The sequence below is a fragment of the Sebastes umbrosus genome, chromosome 21 (genome assembly GCF_015220745.1).
Source record: "Sebastes umbrosus isolate fSebUmb1 chromosome 21, fSebUmb1.pri, whole genome shotgun sequence".
Taxonomy (NCBI): Eukaryota; Metazoa; Chordata; class Actinopteri; order Perciformes; family Sebastidae; genus Sebastes; species Sebastes umbrosus.
Window position 1 is genome coordinate 21,672,345 of NC_051289.1, and position 21,266 is coordinate 21,693,610.

At 41.5% G+C, this 21,266-nt stretch overlaps 1 protein-coding gene across 2 annotated transcripts in view; it reads left to right on the forward strand.

The window, feature by feature from the left end:
- prkdc (protein kinase, DNA-activated, catalytic subunit) overlaps positions 1-21,266 on the forward strand; it is a 35,826-nt gene that overhangs the window by 10,954 nt on the left and 3,606 nt on the right. The window contains exons 28-78 of one of the 2 annotated variants that reach the window (XM_037757221.1): positions 1,056-1,150; positions 1,501-1,603; positions 1,877-2,010; positions 2,190-2,420; positions 2,602-2,828; positions 2,920-3,128; positions 3,835-3,967; positions 4,212-4,370; positions 4,631-4,834; positions 4,972-5,160; positions 5,399-5,503; positions 5,650-5,817; positions 5,959-6,086; positions 6,241-6,448; positions 6,688-6,866; positions 6,957-7,125; positions 7,264-7,329; positions 7,418-7,481; positions 7,768-7,916; positions 8,018-8,158; positions 8,358-8,477; positions 8,614-8,757; positions 8,953-9,104; positions 9,746-9,877; positions 10,418-10,529; positions 10,759-10,883; positions 11,051-11,200; positions 11,455-11,628; positions 11,936-12,034; positions 12,177-12,387; positions 12,493-12,667; positions 12,795-12,998; positions 13,113-13,228; positions 13,391-13,522; positions 13,659-13,838; positions 14,745-14,956; positions 15,143-15,281; positions 15,392-15,580; positions 15,854-16,078; positions 16,303-16,411; positions 16,789-16,891; positions 16,981-17,143; positions 17,234-17,408; positions 18,604-18,797; positions 18,909-19,092; positions 19,290-19,450; positions 20,006-20,217; positions 20,315-20,402; positions 20,492-20,635; positions 20,734-20,941; positions 21,156-21,223. In XM_037757221.1, the coding sequence (XP_037613149.1) occupies positions 1,056-1,150; positions 1,501-1,603; positions 1,877-2,010; positions 2,190-2,420; positions 2,602-2,828; positions 2,920-3,128; positions 3,835-3,967; positions 4,212-4,370; positions 4,631-4,834; positions 4,972-5,160; positions 5,399-5,503; positions 5,650-5,817; positions 5,959-6,086; positions 6,241-6,448; positions 6,688-6,866; positions 6,957-7,125; positions 7,264-7,329; positions 7,418-7,481; positions 7,768-7,916; positions 8,018-8,158; positions 8,358-8,477; positions 8,614-8,757; positions 8,953-9,104; positions 9,746-9,877; positions 10,418-10,529; positions 10,759-10,883; positions 11,051-11,200; positions 11,455-11,628; positions 11,936-12,034; positions 12,177-12,387; positions 12,493-12,667; positions 12,795-12,998; positions 13,113-13,228; positions 13,391-13,522; positions 13,659-13,838; positions 14,745-14,956; positions 15,143-15,281; positions 15,392-15,580; positions 15,854-16,078; positions 16,303-16,411; positions 16,789-16,891; positions 16,981-17,143; positions 17,234-17,408; positions 18,604-18,797; positions 18,909-19,092; positions 19,290-19,450; positions 20,006-20,217; positions 20,315-20,402; positions 20,492-20,635; positions 20,734-20,941; positions 21,156-21,223 (7,861 nt within the window). The remainder of the gene's footprint in view (positions 1-1,055; positions 1,151-1,500; positions 1,604-1,876; positions 2,011-2,189; positions 2,421-2,601; positions 2,829-2,919; positions 3,129-3,834; positions 3,968-4,211; positions 4,371-4,630; positions 4,835-4,971; positions 5,161-5,398; positions 5,504-5,649; positions 5,818-5,958; positions 6,087-6,240; positions 6,449-6,687; positions 6,867-6,956; positions 7,126-7,263; positions 7,330-7,417; positions 7,482-7,767; positions 7,917-8,017; positions 8,159-8,357; positions 8,478-8,613; positions 8,758-8,952; positions 9,105-9,745; positions 9,878-10,417; positions 10,530-10,758; positions 10,884-11,050; positions 11,201-11,454; positions 11,629-11,935; positions 12,035-12,176; positions 12,388-12,492; positions 12,668-12,794; positions 12,999-13,112; positions 13,229-13,390; positions 13,523-13,658; positions 13,839-14,744; positions 14,957-15,142; positions 15,282-15,391; positions 15,581-15,853; positions 16,079-16,302; positions 16,412-16,788; positions 16,892-16,980; positions 17,144-17,233; positions 17,409-18,603; positions 18,798-18,908; positions 19,093-19,289; positions 19,451-20,005; positions 20,218-20,314; positions 20,403-20,491; positions 20,636-20,733; positions 20,942-21,155; positions 21,224-21,266) is intronic. The other variant, XM_037757222.1, reaches the window with a different exon arrangement.

The following is a 21,266-nucleotide window of genomic DNA, read 5'->3' on the forward strand; positions in this document are numbered from 1 at the left end:
TGACAAATGCAGGATGAACAGCTGGCTGTATGCTGTGGGTGTTTACTACTTTGAATTATATTTTCATATGTATTTTTAACTTCCTCTTGAGTCCGTTTCACACCGCCTGAGAGAGGGACGCAGCTGGAAGAAGCTTGAAATAGTCAAACACGCCGCACTGTTATCACTGGGCTTGATTGGGTATAATCCAGTCATCCGTTATACTTTAAAAGCTATTTATATCTAGACGAGTATATCTTACTTTTGAGTGTTCCGTTAAATTAATAAATCTGTTAATTTATGCATTCACACATCGGGAGTTTTTTCTTTTGACAACTGTCCTTCCTGCATTTGGCAGCTTCAACTGTGTTACTTTTAGTCTGGATTAAGTGTTTAACTTCTTTGTATTTGTCTAATATAGTTTGCTCCTCCTTTATTAAATGTGCCGCTCTGCCTGTCTGTCTGCAAGTCTGTGGACTTGTCCGTGTCTGTGATTGGTCAGATGCTGCAAACACCTCCCTGTTCATGTGAACACGCTCACAGCCAGATTGAGAAACCCTGGGTTGATTTACCGAGTTGATAACCAGCGTCGTAGGACCGCGTAGCAGGATCTCGCTTGTTAGGGTTAGTGAAGCCAGATAACGAGAAGACACCCTGGGTATGTTGTACTCGCTTTATAGTACAGGCCTCTGGTGTGGCTCATCAGCCTAACAACCCCCTCTCCTGCAAAACAAAGGAGAACCAGCAAAAAGACAGCGGGACACCTAATGGAGTAGAGGGGCTGTCTCACACACTTTAACTTCATCTCTGCAGAGCCCCATTTACAGAATAGAAATCTGTGCTTGTTGGTGTTATTTAAGGTTTGACTGATTTGGTAAATGATAGCCGATGCTGCTGATAGTGATAAGGTATTGTCATCTTTATATTTGAATTAATCATCAATTAATAAAAAAAATACCCATATTACATTTTTCCCTCCGAACCTAATTCTTGACAGAATGACAAAATTGATCTTGAGAAACGGTATTATTACTGTACTGTGTTTGCTCAATGTTGTTGTTTCATTGTCCCTGCAGGGAGGAAAGGTCCCTGGTGGAGCAGTTTATCTTTGAAGTTCTCGTCATATTTGTGGAAAGTCTGTCTCTTGCACACTCAGATGAACGATCTATGGGTAATTGTTCTTCCACTTCAGCTTTATAGACAGGACGCTCAGATTTTCACATCATTATCAATGTCCTCTTTATAAAACTAACTAGCAGTAGTAACTTATCAAAAGCAGCTTTTTCCTCTGTATTGCATTATCATGAGTTATGTATTTATTTTTCTGTTATGCTGCAAAAACAGCACAATGGTTTAAGCCACTGGTTTGCAATTGTATTTAAAATGGTATTTATTACAATTATTTATTTGTTTTAATTCTCTCATGTTGGGTTAAACAAGGTTCTATTGCACACTAAAGGAAAATTCTAATGACATTTTCAAAAAGGTGTGAAGCTGTTCTTGCCACTCTTCCATCCTCAGGTACGTTGCAGCAGTGTTGCAGTGCCATTGATCATCTGAAGAGAATCATCAATCATAAAGCGCCCAGTCTCAATCAGCACAGCGCTAAGACCCGCATCCCACGGTTGGTACTCTCTCTGTGTACAGTTGGATTTTTGCAATATCTTACTTTAGTGAATCTAACTTAACAAAACAAGATATAGTTGCTATGAAATGAAATTCAAGTAAATTGTGTATATTAAACGTTACATGGTGTAAAAGTGCCCTTTTTTCTACAAGAGGTGTATTGCTATGATTGCAGTAATGTTTATGCAATGATAAGACATTGTAATTTATATGTATGAATAAATATAACATTTTCCACCATTATCTCTTTCTCTTCTCTCTATTGATGCAGGGGCTTTCCTCCTGATGAGAAGCTGTGCCTCTCTGATGTGGTTTTATGGCTCCTGGAACAATGTGGCCGACCTCAGACTGAGTGTCGCCACAAATGCATGGAGCTCTTCCATGAGTTCATACCTCTCCTCCCAGGTGAGCAGTCCTACCATGTTAGCCTTGATCAGATGAACAAGTACAGATGCAATTTATAAAAAGAAAACAAAATCATAAACCAAACTTTTATCATTTTGAATTTTATTGTTAATTTGCATTTAATTTATTTAAGTAACACACATGTGAATAAATCCTCTGCTATGTGTGACCGAACTTAGGAAAGAAGTCTCCGCCTCAGTGGGTGGACGGCATGCTGAAGGATCACGGCATGGGTTTCCTGATCTCACGGTTCGAGGGTGGAGGTCTCCTCTCTCAGCCCACTCTCAGAGACCTGACGGGGCCTTTCAGTGTCAGAGCCACCCTGCAGTGGATGGACCTGCTGCTGGCTGCCCTGGACTGCTACAACACCTTCATCCACTTACACATAATCAAGCCTCATCACATGCTCAGTAAGTCATCAGAAGATCCCTCGTTCTGACATCATCTGCTCAGCATACACACATGTATACTGTATGTTTTAAATGTTTTTTAAATAACTTTAAAAGGGAAATTTGTTTCCACATTTTTAAAATTATCAAATGAAAAGAAAATGCGCAATAAATACATTTTTTTCCCTTCTTCATTGTCAAGGCTCCGAAGAGAAATCCAGCTTTCTGAAAGCTGTACGTTTCTTTTTGACTGAGCTGGCAACTCACGAACTGGCAGCAGCAGAGAGCTGTTTCCTTCTCGGCAAGAAGACCTCTCACTTCAGCCCCAGAGAGGTGGAGCAGTACAACTTCAGCAAGTGCACCATCATTGTCCGCCTGCTGGAGTTCGCCGCCATGATTCTTGTCAAAGGAGACCAGGAGTTTTGGAAGGTATCACTGAATTTAAGACACTCTGACATAAAGAAAGCCATTATTCTCCTTCTTTTTTTTCTCCTCACTATTTTCTTTAATTTATTCACAGCTTCTGGAACAAGACATTTTTGTCTCTGATTTCTTTGAGCTGACTGCGCTGGTGGTGTGCGAGCCGTCCTCTGTAGGTTTCAACATGGCAGATGTGGAGGTGATGAAGAACCTGCCAGAAGTGTGTGTTCCTTTACTGAAGGCGCTGCTGGCCTCACCTTACCGCACTCGCCTTGAAAGCAGTTTGCGGGCAAAAATCTCCCGTAAAAGGTATGTTAATCATCTTTGACTACTCTCATTTTAAGTTCACTATTAGAGAACAAGACGATGGAATGCCATTTAAGTCAATATTAAATAAATAAATATGCCTTTGAAATTAATCCTGAAATAAATAAATAAATAAATGAGGCAATAAATATATGATGTAAATATAAATATACATTTATTTATTTCAGGTGGATATGATGGATGTTTTTGGTGGCATTATGAAATAAAAGTCCTCTGAAATAATTAAATGAGTATTTATATTTACATGTATTTATGTATTTATTGCCTCATTGATTTATCTCAGATTTATTTCACAGCCATATTTATTTATTTCACAGGTATATTTATTTAATATTGACTTACATGGCATTCCATACAAGACAAGCCACATGCAATTTTATTTTGTTATTGTGCAATATGTGTAACATATTCATTAATACTAAATAGACAGCAGAATTGAATAGTACAAATTATTATTATTAGTGCAGATCAATGAAGTTGAGTCTGTATGTTTCATAGTAGATCCAAAGAACTAATAGTTACACTTGTAGTGAAACATCTCCTTCAGATCAGTCCCAGCTTCGATAACCAAACTCTCTCATCCACTGCTCCCATCTGCATTCTCTGAGACCATAATGATTGTGATGATTGTGCAATTATCAACATCATTAATCAGTTTTTTTGTTCTGTTTTCTATTGATGTCTCTAGTGTAGAGGAGTTGTGTGCTGTAGATCTCTACCACTCCAGCACTCTGAGCTGCCATGACCAGATGCAAATGGTTCTGTCTTCCTGTAAGCAGATCCACAAAGCCGACTTCCTCAGCTCCATTCTGCACAGCCAGGTATTTGACTTAGGATGTATTCAAATGTAATCATGTGACCATTAACCCACAAATAGCTTTATATTTGCAGCACCATTTTTCATTTGTCCAGATGTGCCATTAATATTAAACATTTTACTTTACGCCCTGTTGACTTTGTTATAAAACGGTAGATTTTATTTTACAGTGCTGATTACATATTCTCCAATAAAGTAGCAGTCACACTTTTTTTGTGTATGTTTTTGTGTTTCTTGTCCTGTTAAAGGATGCCACCTATGCCAAATCCCTCGGGTCCCGACTTCTAATGACAGTGTATAAAGGAATAGCACCCGGCGAGGACAGGAAGGCACTTCCATCCTTGGACATAAATACCAAGAGTCTGGCAGATGGCCTGCTTCAGCTTGCCTTCTCTCTGAGTCAACAGGTCAGTGCTTCCTCTACTTGGATTAGATTTGATCAAATCAGATGAAATTTAAACTACCTACGGTGAGTTATTGGAGCTGAAGTGAACTGACTACAGCAAAAAAAATTGGAATGAATGTAGCATAACAGATAATGGCTGTATTAGACACCATGTATCATGGTTATCAACATCTCTGATAAACACAAATGAATATGATGAAAGTTTTTCTCCTCTTCGAGTTTACCAAATGCCTCCTGTTGTACATTGCATTGTCTCTGCAGAACGAGCAGCTGGTGGACTTGTTGTTGAACACCATCATGCTTTCTGTGCCGATCTCTGGAAGTCACAGCCATAACTTCCTGAGCTTCTCGCACGGCGAGTACTTCTACAGCCTCTTCCAGGCGACCATCAACACCGAGCTGCTGAGATGTCTGGACACCACAGTACCACGCCTCATGAAAGCTTCCTCTCAAAACCCCAGCATGGTAGCTCTGTCCTCTTTTTTTCCCACATTTTTGAATTTCAGAAACAAACGTTTTGGCATGGTAGCACCTGTAAAGGAACATTATTGTTTTCCTGTGTGTGAGGTGGATTTTTCTGTTGTTTAATTATTTTTCATCAGGTGAGCGTGTTGCTGAATGGCATGCTGGACCACAGCTTCAGAGAGCGCTCTGTGAGGAAGACTCAGGGGCAACGGCTGGTCGAAGAGGTGCTGAGAAGATGGAATAGCCTGCAGGCGTGGTGGGAAGGACACTCCTCAACCCCAGAGAGCAAAACTGCCACTCTGCTGCTGCTCTCCAAGCTCCTACAGGTATTAAGAAGCTGAAGATACTACTGCTTGTCCCCTAGAAAAACAGTTTTCCTCTCATTAACTAGGAACTGTAACTGCCAGATTTATGAATACATTAACACCCCTAAGCATCGTCATTTATGTGGCCAGGCCCGGAAAAAACAATAAAATGAAGTAGAATACAGGCTTAGCCTGTGTTTATTCTTATTTCCTCTGATGTTGATGTATTTCATGGACACTTCTTTCCCTCTGTCATCAGATTGACTCCTCTGTCTGCTCCGATATCAACCATGAAGCGTTCAGACCGGTGTTTTCCGTTTTCACTATGCTGCTGGTTGACATGAATCTGCCGCTGAATCTCAAGGTAATGGAAAGGATATACAGTATGTTTAAACACAGTCAGTGTCGTGGATTACTTCAAATTACTGTACGATTTTTCTGTTTGAGTTACTCAATACAAATAAACAAAGTAATGTACTTTTCTTTTGTTGGATTCCCTCAACTCTTCAGAGTCAGGCCTTGTTGGTGTTGCCCTTCTTCACAACCCTCCCAGAGGAGCCACTGGCTGAGCTGCAGAGAGCCCTCGACTCCCTGGTAGCGTCCCACTTCCCCATGCAGTCTGACGAGTTCGCTAAGGGCTCGCTTCACCGTAACAACTACATGGACTGTATCCGAAAGGTAACGTCAGTGTTTTGGAGAGTAAGGAGGATGACACGGGGGAAGTTTCTCTTGTAGGTTTAACGATGTAAGACAGGTTTTACTTGGTGCTTGGGAGGTTGTAATGCTGGACCAATCGTACGTTTATTTTTATTTTTTTAGTTGCTGGATGCCCTGGAGCTTTCTCAGAGCCCACTCCTGCTCAAACTGATGGCAGGGATTCTGTGTCGAGATCAAAAACACATCATGGAGGAGTCCTTCCAAACCTGCTTCCAAAGAATCGCTAAGCGGTTAGTAAAACCTTCGCAACCGTTCTTCGTTCGTGGGAGACAATAAGATTACACATGCGGTGTCTTTCTTTCTTACTTAAATTGCATTAGGTCGTACAGGAGTCGCTTATTTTGTGTCCACTCCCTGTGTTTGTCAATGTCTGACTACATGTAGGTCCAGCAGTGAGCGGCAGCAGCAGCTCCTGTGTACAGTATACGGGGTGATCCAGCAGGGCGATGTGCCGATGAGCTCCATGCTGCAGGCCATGATGGAGAGGATCCTGCTGCCTCTCGCCTCCCACTGTAGCACCAAGGCCCTGAATGACTTCTTTGTGGCAAATGTCTCCGACATAATCGTCTTGGTACTCAGCCGCTTCACGAAGGTTTGCCTCTTAACATTGTCACATTTAGGGGAATATTTGAAGATGAACAATAAACACTTTAATAGCTGTAAGTGTGATTTTATTGTTTGCTTTAATGGTTATGTTTTTTTTAGCTTTTAATCAAACACTTGGCAGTTACATTTTTATTGTCCTAACAGCCCAGAGCTAGTGCTGTATTATTTAGATCAGAGGACCACATTGGAAACCCGTTTTAAGGCTAATTTATTTATCAATTTCAGTCAAATGAATCAGAATTTGAGATCCAGTTGATGAAGAAGGACGGCTGCTACAAGCTGATGGAGCTCCTGTATTCTCGGCTCCCCAAAGAAGAGGTTTACTCCAAGGAGTCCCGCATTAATCGAGCCTACTGTGGTTTAGACAAAACAGAGGGGAACGAGCTGTCCAAGACCTTGATCAAGTAGGACTCCCCAACACTTTTAACGATTCAAGAAGTGACATGACGGTGATGTAAAATGTCCTTATTCTTCTATCATTTTATTTCAATTAGGTCGTGTTTCGAAGCGTTCACTGAGAACATGGCTGGTGAGACTCAGCTCCTTGGACTCAGGAGACACTTTCACTGTGCCGCGTACAACTGTGCCATCGCCGTCATCAGCTGCAGCTTCAATGAGCCCAAATTCTACCACGGCTTCCTCTTCAGTGAGAAACCAGAGAAGGTACCGTATCCAACTCACTTCAGCACTGCAGTCATCTTTCATTTTTTAACTACTATTACATGTTTAGTGTTGTCTAATCCATGGGAAGAGAGGAATGGTGGTCTCTCTAAGTGATTGTGGTTTTCATTCCTTATCCAGAATCAGTTCATTCTGGAGAACATCATCGATGTTGAAAGGACTTACAACTTTCCAATTGAAATTGAGGTATGCTTTTTTAATATACCTGTTTGTTAACACTGAACTTTGAGTTGTTGCAGTCATGGTTTATTCATTTATGTTTTCACCACTGCAGGTCCCACTTGAGAGAAAGAAGAAATACGTCATGATTCGAAAAGAAGTGAGCGAGGAGAGTGGAGGTATTTACTGCTACCAACAATGTTTTTAAACTTTTATAATTTGGACATCTTTCTCACAGAGCAGTTGAATTTTTGACCTTGCTGCCTGCTCTGTCTGCACCCCAAATTGTGCTTAATTATTATACTTGCCTTAATCCAATGGAAATGCCCTGCTTTGTCCATGAAATGGGATGTGATGGGTTTAACAAAGATAATTAGGTGACCATAGAGGTCAAAGCATCTCCAGTAATTTATCACAGGTTTTTTTAAGTTGATGTTCATGAGATTTATATTTTGGTTTCCACAGACGCGCCGGTGTACCTGTCCTCCCAATCTTACATGGTCGACAGCAGCCTGAGCGAGGAGATGAGTCAGTTTGATTTCTCAACCGGAGTCCAAAGCTTCTCCTTCAGCTCCCAAAACCCTGAAGGACACAGACGCACCGTTGCAAAAAGAGTCAGTCTTTCTGTTTCCGTTTATAAAACTGCACTGAGCTTATGACATGCTTTAGGTGTCATATGATGGTCTAAACATTGTTGGTATGTTTGTAAATCAAGCAGACCGAGGAGGCAAATCCCTCTCAGGATGCAATGGTGGATCTAGAAATGGATGAGCTGAATCAGCATGAATGCATGGTGACCATGACGGCTCTTATTGGACACATGCTGAGGAACAAGATTACCCCCACAATTGAAGAGGTCAGTGGTGCTGAAGAAGAATAAAGCAGGTTTATATTTAATCTTGGAGACAGAAAAAAATGTTTCAAAACATCAAATCAGATATTTTTACATCACATAAATTGCAGTGATTTAGTCACTTTCTTTAATGAATGAAATCATATACAAATATTATTCTGGAACTTCATTCAAGATGCTCTCTCCTTTCTTGATGAAATAGGGAAACGTGCCTAGTGAACTTCCTCCATGGATGAAATTTCTACATACAAAACTAGCAAATCCAGCAACACCTCTGAATATTCGACTCTTCATCTCAAAGCTGATCATCAACACGGAAGAGGTGAATGTCCATCAGTACAAATTCATCCAGTTACTTACTCTCTTTGAAAATACATAAATACGTTGATACTGTATCTACCCGTATGTGACACCTCATAATGCTGCTGATTTAATCTCTGCTGTTCTGACCTTTCCAGGTTTTCCGACCGTATGCCAAGCACTGGCTGGGGCCGCTCCTGCAGGTCGTTGTTTCTGGAAACAACGGAGGAGAGGGGATCCATTTCATGGTGGTGGATATTATCGTCATTGTGCTCTCTTGGACGAGCCTGGCCAGCCCCAAGGTTGCTAATATTTACATTTTAAAGACAGCAAATATCATATATATATATATATATGTCATGGTCTGTGTATATAACCGTTTATTATAAAAAATTCCAACATATGGCATAGCAGCTTGGGAGTATCCCGAAGTTTTCTTTTAAACTATTGTTGCATTTTATTATCATATAAAATAACTATCTTCTCTTTTGTCCCAGGGTAACCCCAGAGATGAGGTGCTCGCCAACCGGCTGTTAGAGTTCCTGATGAAGCATAGCTTCCACTCCAAGAGGGCAGTTTTCCGCCACAACCTGGAGATCATTCGCACTCTGGTAGAGTGCTGGAAAGACTGTCTGAATGTGCCTTACAGGTAGATCTTTCACACTCTCACTGAATAATTGAAATGCATTTTAGACACAAGCCTGTAGTTCAGTGAGAATGGCCAGTTCAGGACACAGACATGTTCAGACAAACAAACAGCATGTTCCCTGAAGGTTAAAAGCTCTACAGGGAGGAGAAATGCTCTGTGAAAATAGGCTTTAGTTGAGCCACAAGGCTTTCTGGAATTAGCTTGTCCCTCTTCCCTTTCTCTACTCTCTCCCAGTTACACACAAAGCTGTCGCATCTACTTGTCCATGCTTTTTTCTTACCTGGTGTCCTGACTTATATATGTGAAGTATAGATAAACAAACCCAAAACTTTGTTTTTGTCTTTGTTTAAATTAATTAAAAACTTTGATTTTGTAACAACAGACCCAATTTACAAAAAGCAAGTGATATTTTAAAGCCAAATGGAAAATTGACTTGAGATGTTAATCATGAATAATAGAAATGCTTTGTCATTGTGTAATTCTGTAAAATACTGGTCTAAATAGACATGATAGAGAAACACTATGCTGGTGTATGAGATCTGGTAGTACATGTGGTAGTATACTAGCATGTTTTTCTGTATTTTGTTAATGTAATGGTATAGTACAGGTCCTTGACTTCAGCTCTTTTCTTGCCCTTGTAGTCTGATATACGATCGATTTCGTGGCATCGACCCAAACAGCAAAGACAACTCTGTTGGACTCCAGCTGCTGGGAATCATCCTGGCCAACAACCTCCCTGCTTACGATGCTTCATGTGGAATTGAATATGACAGGTAAAATATATAATGTAGCTAAATGGCAACACACTGTGCAACGCGTCACCTGACAGCTTTACTGTTTGAAACCATCATTTCAAATTTGCTAATTTGGGGCGGCTGTGGCTCAGAGGGTAGAGCAGGTCGTCCACAAATCGGAAGGTCGGCGGTTTGATCCCCGGCTGCTCCCGAAGGCTTAGCCATCGGTGTGTGAATGAGTATTTAGATTAGATCCTGATGGGTAAAGGTGGCACCTTGTATGGCAGCCTCTGCCATCAGTGTATGAATGTGTGTGTGAATAGGTGAATCCTGACATGTAGTGTAAAGCACTTTGAGTGGTCGGAAGACTAGAAAAGTGCTATATAAATACAAGTCCATTTACCATCTAATACAAATAATATTTTTTTAAGTTGCAAGTTCAGATGAACTAAATCAACAGCTAGGAAGAGAAACAGAGAGCAGTACATTCAGACATTTGTGGTTTCTTTTGAAACATATATAAATTTGTGCTGTAGCTCACATAGCAAAGTATCTTTAATCATTTGTGTGTGTTTTCAGGTACATCGAGTCTCTCACCAACAACGTGTCCTTCGTAAGGCATAAAGACGTCTACGCTGCTGCTGCTGAAATTATCGGCCTCGTCCTGAAGAATATGACTGAAACAGACGATGTATGAGACCTCCCCCAGTTTGGTTGAATAAGCATTACACTTCATTTATGTTTATGTCTGAGGAGAGCCCAAAGCACCTCAATAGAAAAGAGTTTAAATGGAAAAGAATATTTATTTATAAGTTAATTCCTTGGTAAAGTAAGTTAGATGTATATCCCTCTTCAAATGTTATCTGATATCCGCAATACTCTTCAAGATTTTTTTTTTTTACATTTAATTCTTGTCTCAGCATCGTCAAGAGCTCCTCAGTCTTGCTGCAATCAAGATAACAAATCTGAAGAAAAAAGACCTGGATGACAAGTTCATTATTAGCTTGAACAAAGTGTCGAAGCACTTTCCTCCATTTATGGATCGGTGAGTTTGTACTTCTGCTTTATGTTATTCCCCTCTGATATAAATAATTTCATGAATCAACACGTTGAATTTTACTGTACGTAAATAAACCTCTGACTTTGCATTAAGTATTTTTTCTAACACGTCTAAGTCTTATTGTAACTGCAGCTTTATTTTAAATGTTTCAGGTTCGTCAACCATGTGTTCTCCCTCCTGCCAAAGCTGCACGGCATCTTGAAGACTAACTGCTTGGAGTGCGTGCTGAGCCGAGCTGATGTCATCCCAGAAATCTTTCTGCATCTGAAGACCACGGGGTTCATCCAGATGATGGGCCACAGGTGAGTCCTGACCACACTCCCCTCCGTGATCTGGATTGACAAACCCTGCTAGCCTGTACTCTGCATTGTAGTTTGTTCTACGTAGATTTGGCAGGAAATCTCCCAGCATGCTTTTACACAAACAGTGCTAAAGTTTTGAGCATGTCTTCTGATAACTGCAGATGGTTTAAAGTGGTGATGTCACTCACGTAAATGAATAACACATTTGAGTATTTATTTATGCTGCGACCATGTTTCTGCACATTACTCTTCAGGGATGAAGCAAGGCAGAGAATGTGTCTGGATATCATCCACAAGATCATCGCCCGTCTGACTCCAGTTGAGCTTCAGGAGCTCCTGGGAGCCGTGATGGCTTTCATCTCCCATCCTTCACCGGTGTGCAGAGAGAGGATGTATGACATCCTCATGTGGATCCAGGACAACTACAGGTACTCTGAGCATTTTGGCTTCTGTTCTCTAACAAATTTCACACTTTTGTGTCTCGGTAAAGTAGCTAACACATAAGAGATCATTGTTTTCAATAACTTTTTCTGGTTTAACCCAAGGGTTGACTGCATAATAAACAATCAACCAATGTTGCTAAATGAGTTCCATATAGCAGGCCTAGCAAACTCTCCAGAAAAACTTTTATTATATTGCTTTTTATTTTCACTGGATTGCATTATGCATGTGCAGAGACTGTTTACTGTTGCATATCTGATGTAGACTTCAGTGGTATACTGTTTGTTCTTGCAGTGATGCAGAGAGCATGGAAGACAACACCTCGGTAGAGGTTTTGAATGCAGCTAAAGAAACACTCCTTCAGGGACTGTCTGAAGAAAACCATGGCCTTCAGTAAGTGCCCACTCTTTCTCACTTGTCTTTATTTTATGTTATCCTTTCTTATATTACGCAGGGAAGTGTAATCTCAACAATTCACGACACAATATTCAGTGTTGTAACAAAAAAAAAACACCCCTATCCATTGTGTTTTCAGGCTTTATGTTCGTAACTTCTGGAGTCAGGAGAAGCGCCTCCCCACTGCGACCCTTGAGCGGATGTTGTCGGTGCTCCGTTCTCTGTACTCCTGTCAAATAGAAAGGTGTTTCTTAAGCTTGGCTACCAACCTGCTGCTGGAAATGACCAGCCAGAGTCCCGACTTCAAACGAAACATGTTTGAGTATCCGCTGTCAGAGTGTACCTTCCAGGTCAGCTGAAATCTGCAGCATTTATTTCTCTCCCTCGGTTTCAAAGATTTCAAACTTGAGATTTTTATTTGTATGTTATTGATGAGCCACTTCTCCACTCTCTAGGACTATGTGATTGACTCCAACTGGCGCTTCAGGAGCACAGTGATGACTCCCATGTTTGTTGAAACCCAAAGCTCTCAAGGCCCAGAGAGTGTGGCAGCGTCGCAGTCTGGAAGCATGAAGGGGAAACTCCGAGCCACTCAGAGCTCATTAGAGTTCAGCCAAACCCAAACAGCAGGTACAGCCATGATTCAATATGCTGGTATTAAAGCAGTACTAAAGGTAGAAGAGTGGGCTGTACCTGTGGCTTTGCTGTCAGAGAATTTGCAGGTTAATACAGGTATATTTACCTTTTTTTCCCCCAGGTCGACGTACAGCATATAACTGGCTGACGGGCAGCAGTGTGGACACACTAGCAGAGTACACACTCGGCTCTGAGTCTCTGTCTTCATTGTTGGTGTTTGATAAGAAAGCAGAGAGGCAAACTGCAGCGAGGAGACCAGTAGGAGAAGGCTTTGGCCTGAGGCGCCTTACTGCATCAACCGATGAGGTGGACAGTCGCACTAGGGGTGAGTCTCTGACAAGGAAATACCCAACGGTTTAAATATGCAGCACTTTCCACGTGTTCAAATGAATTGGAATTGTGTTAATGTGAATATCTCGTGTTGTCTATATGTCTACAGCAGCAAACGAGCAGCGTAGTAACATCCTAAGATTGAGACGCAGATTTCTCAAGGATCAGGAGAAAGTCAGCTTGATTTTTGCGCACAAAGAGATCCGACAACAAAGACAGAAAAAGGTATCAAACGGCCAATAAGCCGATCCATGTTTATCCTTAGTGCAATTCATTTGTGAAAGACTGGCTGGCGGCACAAAATAGCTTTAAGGTTGATTACTGTTGCTAACTTCTCCAAACTGCCAGCGTCTCTAACCATCAGTGGTTGTGTTGGGTGTCCCACAGGAAGACAAAGCCGATCAAAGGCTGCGTAAAGAGGCTCAGGTGACTCTCTATCGTAACTACAGAGTGGGAGACTTTCCAGACATCCAGATCCCGTACAGTAGCCTCATCGCCCCCCTTCAAGCACTCGCCCAGGTAACACTGCCACAGCAGCTGCTGTGTCCTTCACACAAAGCAGTCAGGCTGTAAATATAAATGAATACAAACGGTACAAACAGCTTTGATCACAGCTAATGATTTTATTTTTTTTTGCCTATGCATGTTCCTTCAGAGGGATCCAATTTTAGCCAAACAGCTGTTCAGCTCCCTGTTTGCGGGAATCCTCCAAGAAATGGAAACGTACAAACCAAAAGGGGAGAGCGTGAGGATTAAAGAGGAGCTGCGGTGCAGCATGAATACATTCCTGAGCAAGAGCACCCTCTGCTTCCCTCCATTTATAGCATGTGTGCAGGTATGACCTTAAAGAGATGTATGACATTAATGAACTATTTGAATATTTTGATTCTGTTGAAAAATTACAGTGCCATTCATTGAGTGTCAAAATGAAAGTAGTGCCTGTATTAATTACACTGATTACATTTACATCCACAATAATACTGTATTCATGGCCAGTAAGTAGTATTATATTTACATAGGTTTGCGCGGCTGTGGCTCAGAGGGTAGAGCAGGTTGTCCACCAATCGGAAGGTCGGTGGTTCGATCCCCGGCTGCTCCAGGTCACATGTCAATGTGTCCTTGAGCAAGACACTTAACCCCAAATTGCTCCCAAAGGCATAGCCATCGGTGTGTGAATGAGTATTTAGATTAGATCCTGATGGGCAAAGTTGGCACCTTAGTAGCGTCTGCCATCAGTGTGTGAATGTGTGTATGAATGGGTGAATGCTGACATGTAGTGTAAAGCGCTTTGAGTGGTCGGAAGACTAGAAAAGCGCTATATAAGTCCAAGTCCATTTACCATTTACTATAGGTTTTAGGGTTTTTGCATTAATATTCCAGTTTCCTCTGAAGCATAGTCTTTGCCGTGGGTGACGATGTCACCTCCATAATTCTCTATTCTGTATTTAATGTATATTTCTATGCTATGCTGTTTTTGGCCAAAGGCTAGTAATATTTGTGATTTTTGCATTTATAGAAAAACACATCGTCATGATGCAATACGTTTTTAGTCCAACTGTAGTGAAATCAGACTGTCCACCTCTTGTAGAACAGATAACAAAGTAGCAAGGCATGAAATTTGCAAAGGCAAGTGCTCCAATAATACTGTAGGTGCCGTGTTATTTTATAGCTTGATTATTAAAGTCCAACTATAAAGTTTAAAGCTGGTGGGTTGAGTTAATACTGGTTGTGTTGTTGTCAGGACATGTGCCACCAGCATAAGGAGTTGCATCAGATCGATCCAGCAGCCATCAGCTCCACTTGCCTGATGAGTCTCCAGCAGCCGTCGGGCATCCTGCTGCTGGAGGAGGGCTTGTTGCACGCCACCGGCGGCCAGAATGAGCCTCCCGCCAAGCGGTCACGAGGACGCAAAGATATCCCCCCAGACACCAATAAATGGATCCACCTAGCAAGGTATAGGCAGCTATAGCGTGCAGCTGAATGTTCGGAGCTGAGTCACATAACTTTAACTTTATTTTATGAGGACAACACCATGATAAAAGACAGTTACATTAACATATTCATGTACCTTACCTCTGTCCCTGCCTATTTTGTCAGGAGCCACATCACATGTTTCTTCTTGTTTTCTCTGTTCTCCAGGCTTTACAGATCTCTGGAGGATTATGATGTTGTGCGCGGCATCTTTGGTGGTAAAGTCGGGACCAAGTCGATCACCTGTTCTGCGCTTCAAGCTGAAGCCAACACTGACTTTGCAGAAGCTGTGAAGCTCTACAATGAGGTATAGTTTTTTCCAATACAATAAATCTAGCATAGTGCTTATTGGTGCCATTTTTACAATATGCTAGCTGTGTGTGTGGCACTCTAGTATACTCTCTTCCATACTGGCAGGCTCTGAACACTGAGCACTGGAGTGATGATGAGCCCGCTGACTCTGAGAAGGACTTCTGGGAAATAGCTGCCATGGAGGCCTACAGTCAGCTGACTGAGTGGAAGTCTCTTCAGTACTGCTCCACGGTGTACATCGATGAAAACTCCCCACCTAACCTCGAGAGGATGTGGTCGGAGCCGCTCTACCAGGTACTAGGTCTAACCTTTCGCAGTCGAGGGATTCTCAGTCATGTACCAGGGAAGGCTGACATCCTGCGGGTTTGGATTCTAACCAAAACGCCCCCCCAGGCTCTTCAGTCATCTTTAGTAATAAAATACTGTGACGGTAATTTTAAGCTTAAATTTAACCCAAAAAAAGGAAAGAATTCTGTAGCATATCATAACATGATAAAATCACTGGAAATAGAGCTGTCCTTTAAGTCCTATGTTGTAATGCTTTTCTCACTTTTGCGTTCGTCCCAGGATATGTACCTGCAGCACATGATTCGCAGCATGTTGAAGCAGCTGCAGATGGGCGAGACGGACCAGACTCTTCTCAGCTTCATCGACAAAGCCATGAAGGTGGAGGAGCGCAAAAAGCTGCTGGAAAGCCACTACAGCCAAGAGCTCAGCTTGCTCTACATCCTGCAGGAGGACTACGACCGTGCAAAATACTACACCAACTACGCCATGCAGCTCTTCATGCAGGTCTGCTGTTACACCTCAGAGTTTTAGAACGACTTAGATCGTTACAAATTCATCCTTACTTTAAAAGCAAAAAAAAAGTTTGTGTATGTACTGTGTATATGTAGATATAAGTTATACATCCTGCAAATCTCCCTAGAAACATGTGGTGAAGTGGCAAAGAATATACAGAAATGCATTTGGATCTGAAACTCCAGATTCAGTCAAAATGTCTTTGCCTCCTGTAGAATTACTCCAGCGTGGATACGCTGTTGACTCAAAGTCGGCTGACCATCCTGCAGTCAGTGCAGGCCTTGACTGAAATCCAGGACTTCCTGCTGTTCATTAAAGGAGAGGGTGAGCGGAGATATTATCTTTATGTGTGAATATCCATTATTTTTATGAAACTGTTACTATATCCTGACAGTAGTGCATGAGACAGATAATCTGTGAAAAAAGCATGTTCCTCTGTGTTCCCCTGTGCTCCTGATGGCATTTGCAAGATTTCATTGCGCCGAAAGGAAAACAACCAATCTTATTTTATAAAAATAACTTTTTAGCGTATTTCCTGCAAGCTACTGACTGCAGCTTTAAACGGTTCTTCTCTGATTTCTTTTTTTGCAAGAATTGCAGAATAATTTTCCTGCAACTGTCATTATTTAATACTTTGAATAAAACAATTTTTTTGTCCCACTCTCCAAATGTAGTAACTTTCATTGTGTTTCCTTCGTTAGTGTCTGTGAGCTCCCTCAAGCAGCTCATCAGACTATGGACTGAGCGGTATCCTGATGCTAAAGCGGATCCAGTGAATTTATGGGATGATATCATTACATCTCGGTATGAAAAAAAGAGTAATATTTCGCTTGTATTGTGAGTGTGAATATGTATATTGTGACACAGTGTCAAATTCGATCTCTACGTTTCAGATGTTTCTTCTTGGACAAGATCAGGGTAAAGCTGAGAGGCCACGCTCCCAGTGACAGCATGGAGGTGGACGGTTCAGAAGACCCAGCAGGCGACATTGACACATTAGTAAATGACTGCAAGTTCAACATGAAGCTACAAATGGCCGACAGCGCGTGGAAGCAGGTGAAGAAACAACTCTGGAAGTTACTTTTGTTTTTGTGATGTCACATGTTTACTCAAAACTCATCTTTGGAACACAAATGTTGTTTTCAGAATAACTTCCCTGTGGCCACCAAGCTGCTGAAGGAACTTCACAAAGAAGCCAAAACAAACAGAGGCTGGTTGCTGCAGTGGGTCCACAGTTTCAGCCGCTACAACCATAAACGCAGCCCGGCCCAGGGTCCGGTGGACCAGATCGGTTCCATGATGAAGACTATCCCACTCCTGGGTAAGCAGGGGAAAGAGTCCTGTACATTATCTTTACGATATTACACGACAGAGAATGATAGACAGCCTCAACGTCAATACTGTATTTGTAAAGGTGCCTTGTGAAGTTTTCTTGTAAACAAAGAAAAGTTATCTTTGCATTCAGTGTTACACAACCAAAACACATTTTGTGTATTTAGTGCATTTCATTCCTCATAAAACATTTTCAAAGCAAATTTTCTAAATATGTTTTTTTTTACATTAATGTTAACTTGCTAGAAATAATGTTCTTCGTTGCCTTCGTTGGTGCATTTCTACGTTTGTTGATGCTGCACTGACATCTGTTGTCGATCAGCAGAATAGCGTGAAATCAGTGGCAGAATCTGACATGCGCCACCCGAGTTCTAGTGCATGTGCATCCTCGTGTGCATGCGACTCGCTAGCAAAAAACATTGCTCCATAGCGCCCCTAGTGGTCAAAAACTCCACAGGTACCTTTAAGCATTATAGTAATTGAACAATTCAGGGTGTCAACTAATTAATATCAACATATCAAAGTTTGAAAGGCCGGTACGTGGAGAAATGAATGCTGTTAGGGAACAAGACATCTTTCATTTAAGTTTCACACTTTTTTAGGCTTATTTAGAGGTAGCTAGAGGTAATTTACGTTAGGTGGGTTAGTTACAGTTACATTTATATTAAGTTTAAAAAAAACATGGATTTTAAATATAAGGCTACCAGCAAAAATGTAATTAAGCAATTATGCACTCCCATTAATAACTGACCCACAGTCATGAGTCGCTGTGGGCAATCGGTTTAATTTTACAACGACAGTGGTGAGATAGTACATGTAATGGATATAGACCAGTCCATAGACTCTTATTTTGCTAGAGAAACATTCAGCACAAGACCATAAAAACACTAAACTTACTTTCTGGTATAATGCTGACACCACAGAAAGAGATACGTGTTGACAAATATCATATGGTACTACAAAAAAATATACTCGATCCATTACAAGAATACCAAACCACAATGCTAGGATTCTGTCAAGATGCTGTTGGGTCATTTTGTAAACAGAACCAATTAAGAAATACAGTTGAAGAAACTTTTCAACTAGAACTTAAGTCACAGCAACATGCACATACAGTTAAGTGTGACTTCAGCTGCTCTTGTTTCCTGTTGAGATGTTTCATATCAGCTCTTATCTCTCTGCAGAGGACCTCGAGGCTGACTGTCAGAGTGCCACAGCTAAAGTATTCCGATACCAAAAGATACTCCAGGGTAGGTCTTTCCACATCCTGGCCACAGCTGTAAGCAGGAGCCCCTCGGTCCTGGGAACTATCGACGCTGAGAAAGCAGAGAGAGTTGCAAAGCTTTCTGGAGCTTCTTGGCCCAGTGAAAATACAAAGGTACTCTACTTATATTTTTCAAACTTATTTAAAACATATAGTGTTCAGTATGACTAGAGCATGCATAAAGAGTCTATGTAACTTATTTGCTAAAACCTGTTTACCCTGCAGGAAGTGGAAGTGGGGCTGCAGCTGAAAGCATTGAAGTTGCTGTGTGATGCTACCAGAAAGGCTGATGAAGAGCTTCAGTCTTATACTCAGGACTGTGTGGAAAGCAGCAGCATCATTGAGACATACATGGCTTTGGCTAACTTCTGTGACAAACGGCTGCAAGAGGAGGAGCAGAGTGATACTGGTGAGTGTTAATGCCACCTAATTTCATGCCTTTATTCTGATTTACCAATGAAAGCACTGTGGAGATGAAATAATGGCACCCTGCCTGTAGAGGACACTCCGTCTCTTTTGACCGGTGTACTGTTACAGTATTTCCATGCCAGCTTGCGCCAGTAACCCAGTGAGCTAACTAAATACGTTTTTTTTGTTTTGTTACAGAAAGCCAGTTTCCAGACATGTTGGCACTACCTGTTCAGGTAGTGGAGAACCTGTTGAAAGCACTGAAGATGAACTCAGAGGAAGCTCGCCTCAAGTTCCCACGCCTGCTGCAGATCATTGAGATGTACCCCTCTGAGACACTGGACCTCATGACCAAAGAGGTTAGTATGTTAGCCAGGTTTATCCCACTTAACATCAGAATATTTAACTTCTTCTTGAGCTGGTGAAAATTATTATAGTAATAATGTTATATTAAGATTTATCAAAGTTGTATTCAACATACAGTATAATTGTGTTTAGTAAGCTTGATTAGCTGGGTTATACCTGGTCAAGAAATCTCAAGCTTTGGAAGTGAAACACTGCGATTTGATGCAGTTAGGGTTGTAATGATATAAAGGTATACCGTGGTATGAAAGTTGACAGTTTTCACACCGTGTACATTTGCGTATCTACAGTATTGAGAAAAAAAACGACATAAGTGAGTGTGTGAGTTAAAGATACAGACAGGGACAGTCTGTCTACAGTATGTTAATTGTTAATAATCATAGGACATTATTTTAAAAGCTCACAGCAGTTTTTTTTTTTTTCATTTAGTAGTTAATTTAACATGCTACAGTGTATAGTGCTAAAATACCGTTACAACCCGAGATGCAGTGTCCTGTAGTGTATGTGTGCTTTTGTCGTAAACTGTGACAGTACTATCTTTCCGTGTGTAGATGATGTCCATTCCCTGCTGGATGCTGATTGGCTGGATCAGTCAAATGGTCGCCCTATTGGACAAGTCGGAAGCTGTGGCTGTGCAGCACTGCATTGGGCAGATAGCGGAGAACTACCCTCAAGCACTGGTTTACGCTCTGATGATCAGCGGTGAGAGTTACCAGTTCGAGGACTCTGCTACAGGCCACCAGCAGCGGGAGTTCGTCAACAGGTAAACTGCCTAATGTTTTGTCTGGGGAAGAAAGAAAAACGACATAATATATATAAACATCTGCTTATAAGATATGTGTGTGTGTGTGTGTCTACAGGCTGAGGAGCATGCTGGATAAGGGAGGACCTGTAAAGAAGTTTGTGGATGCACTGCAGCAGCTGACAAACCCGGAGATGCTTTTTAGGGTAATAAGTGCAAGTTGAACCATGAATTAAGAAGCTGCCACCTGCTGGTTACCGGCCTGTCATTGATTATTGTGATTTGCTCCACACAGGATTGGTGGGATTGTTTGAAAAATGAATTGGAAAAAACAAACTTTGACAAGAAGCGGATGGGCAACATGTATGACGAGATGCAGTCTTCGCTCGGGGATCGTAGCGCGGGCGGTCATGGAATGTTCCGCACGAAATTCATCAAAGTTTGTAGTTTGTTTTGATCTCTTTTGTATAGCAAAAGCAAGTATACTCTACAAAAATGCACTTTTCATTCAATCAAACCTTTTTTCTGATTTAATAGAAATTTGCTAAAGACGTGGAGAAACTGCTGGGATCTAAAGGCAGCAAGCTGTTTGAGAAGAGGAAAGAAAAAAGCTATGTGCGGCAGGTGGATGAACTGGCAGCATCCATGCGTGGATTTCAGAAGGAACCAGGGAACCTGAAGGAATACTCGCCCTGGCTGAGTGGATTCAAAGCGGACGCATTCGGCAATGAGCTGGAGATCCCAGGTCAGTGCAGCTGAAACTCACACTGTTAAAGGGCAGTCTGAACTCTCTAAATATAGTACGCTGCCTGTTTTGACAAATCTTGTACAGGCCACATTGTGGCGGTGTGATTGTGGAGTAGCTTGGTTGCTGCTAGCTTGGTTTGGAAAATAAAATATGATTCTGTTGAAGTCTATTCTGTTCACTGATGAAGATTTTTTCCTTCCTCTCGCTTTAGGTCAATATGATGGCAGATCTAAACCTTTGCCGGAGTATCATGCAAAAATAACAGGCTTTGACGAAAGGGTATGCTTTTACTGTCGTTTACTGTAAAGTAACCATTTAAATG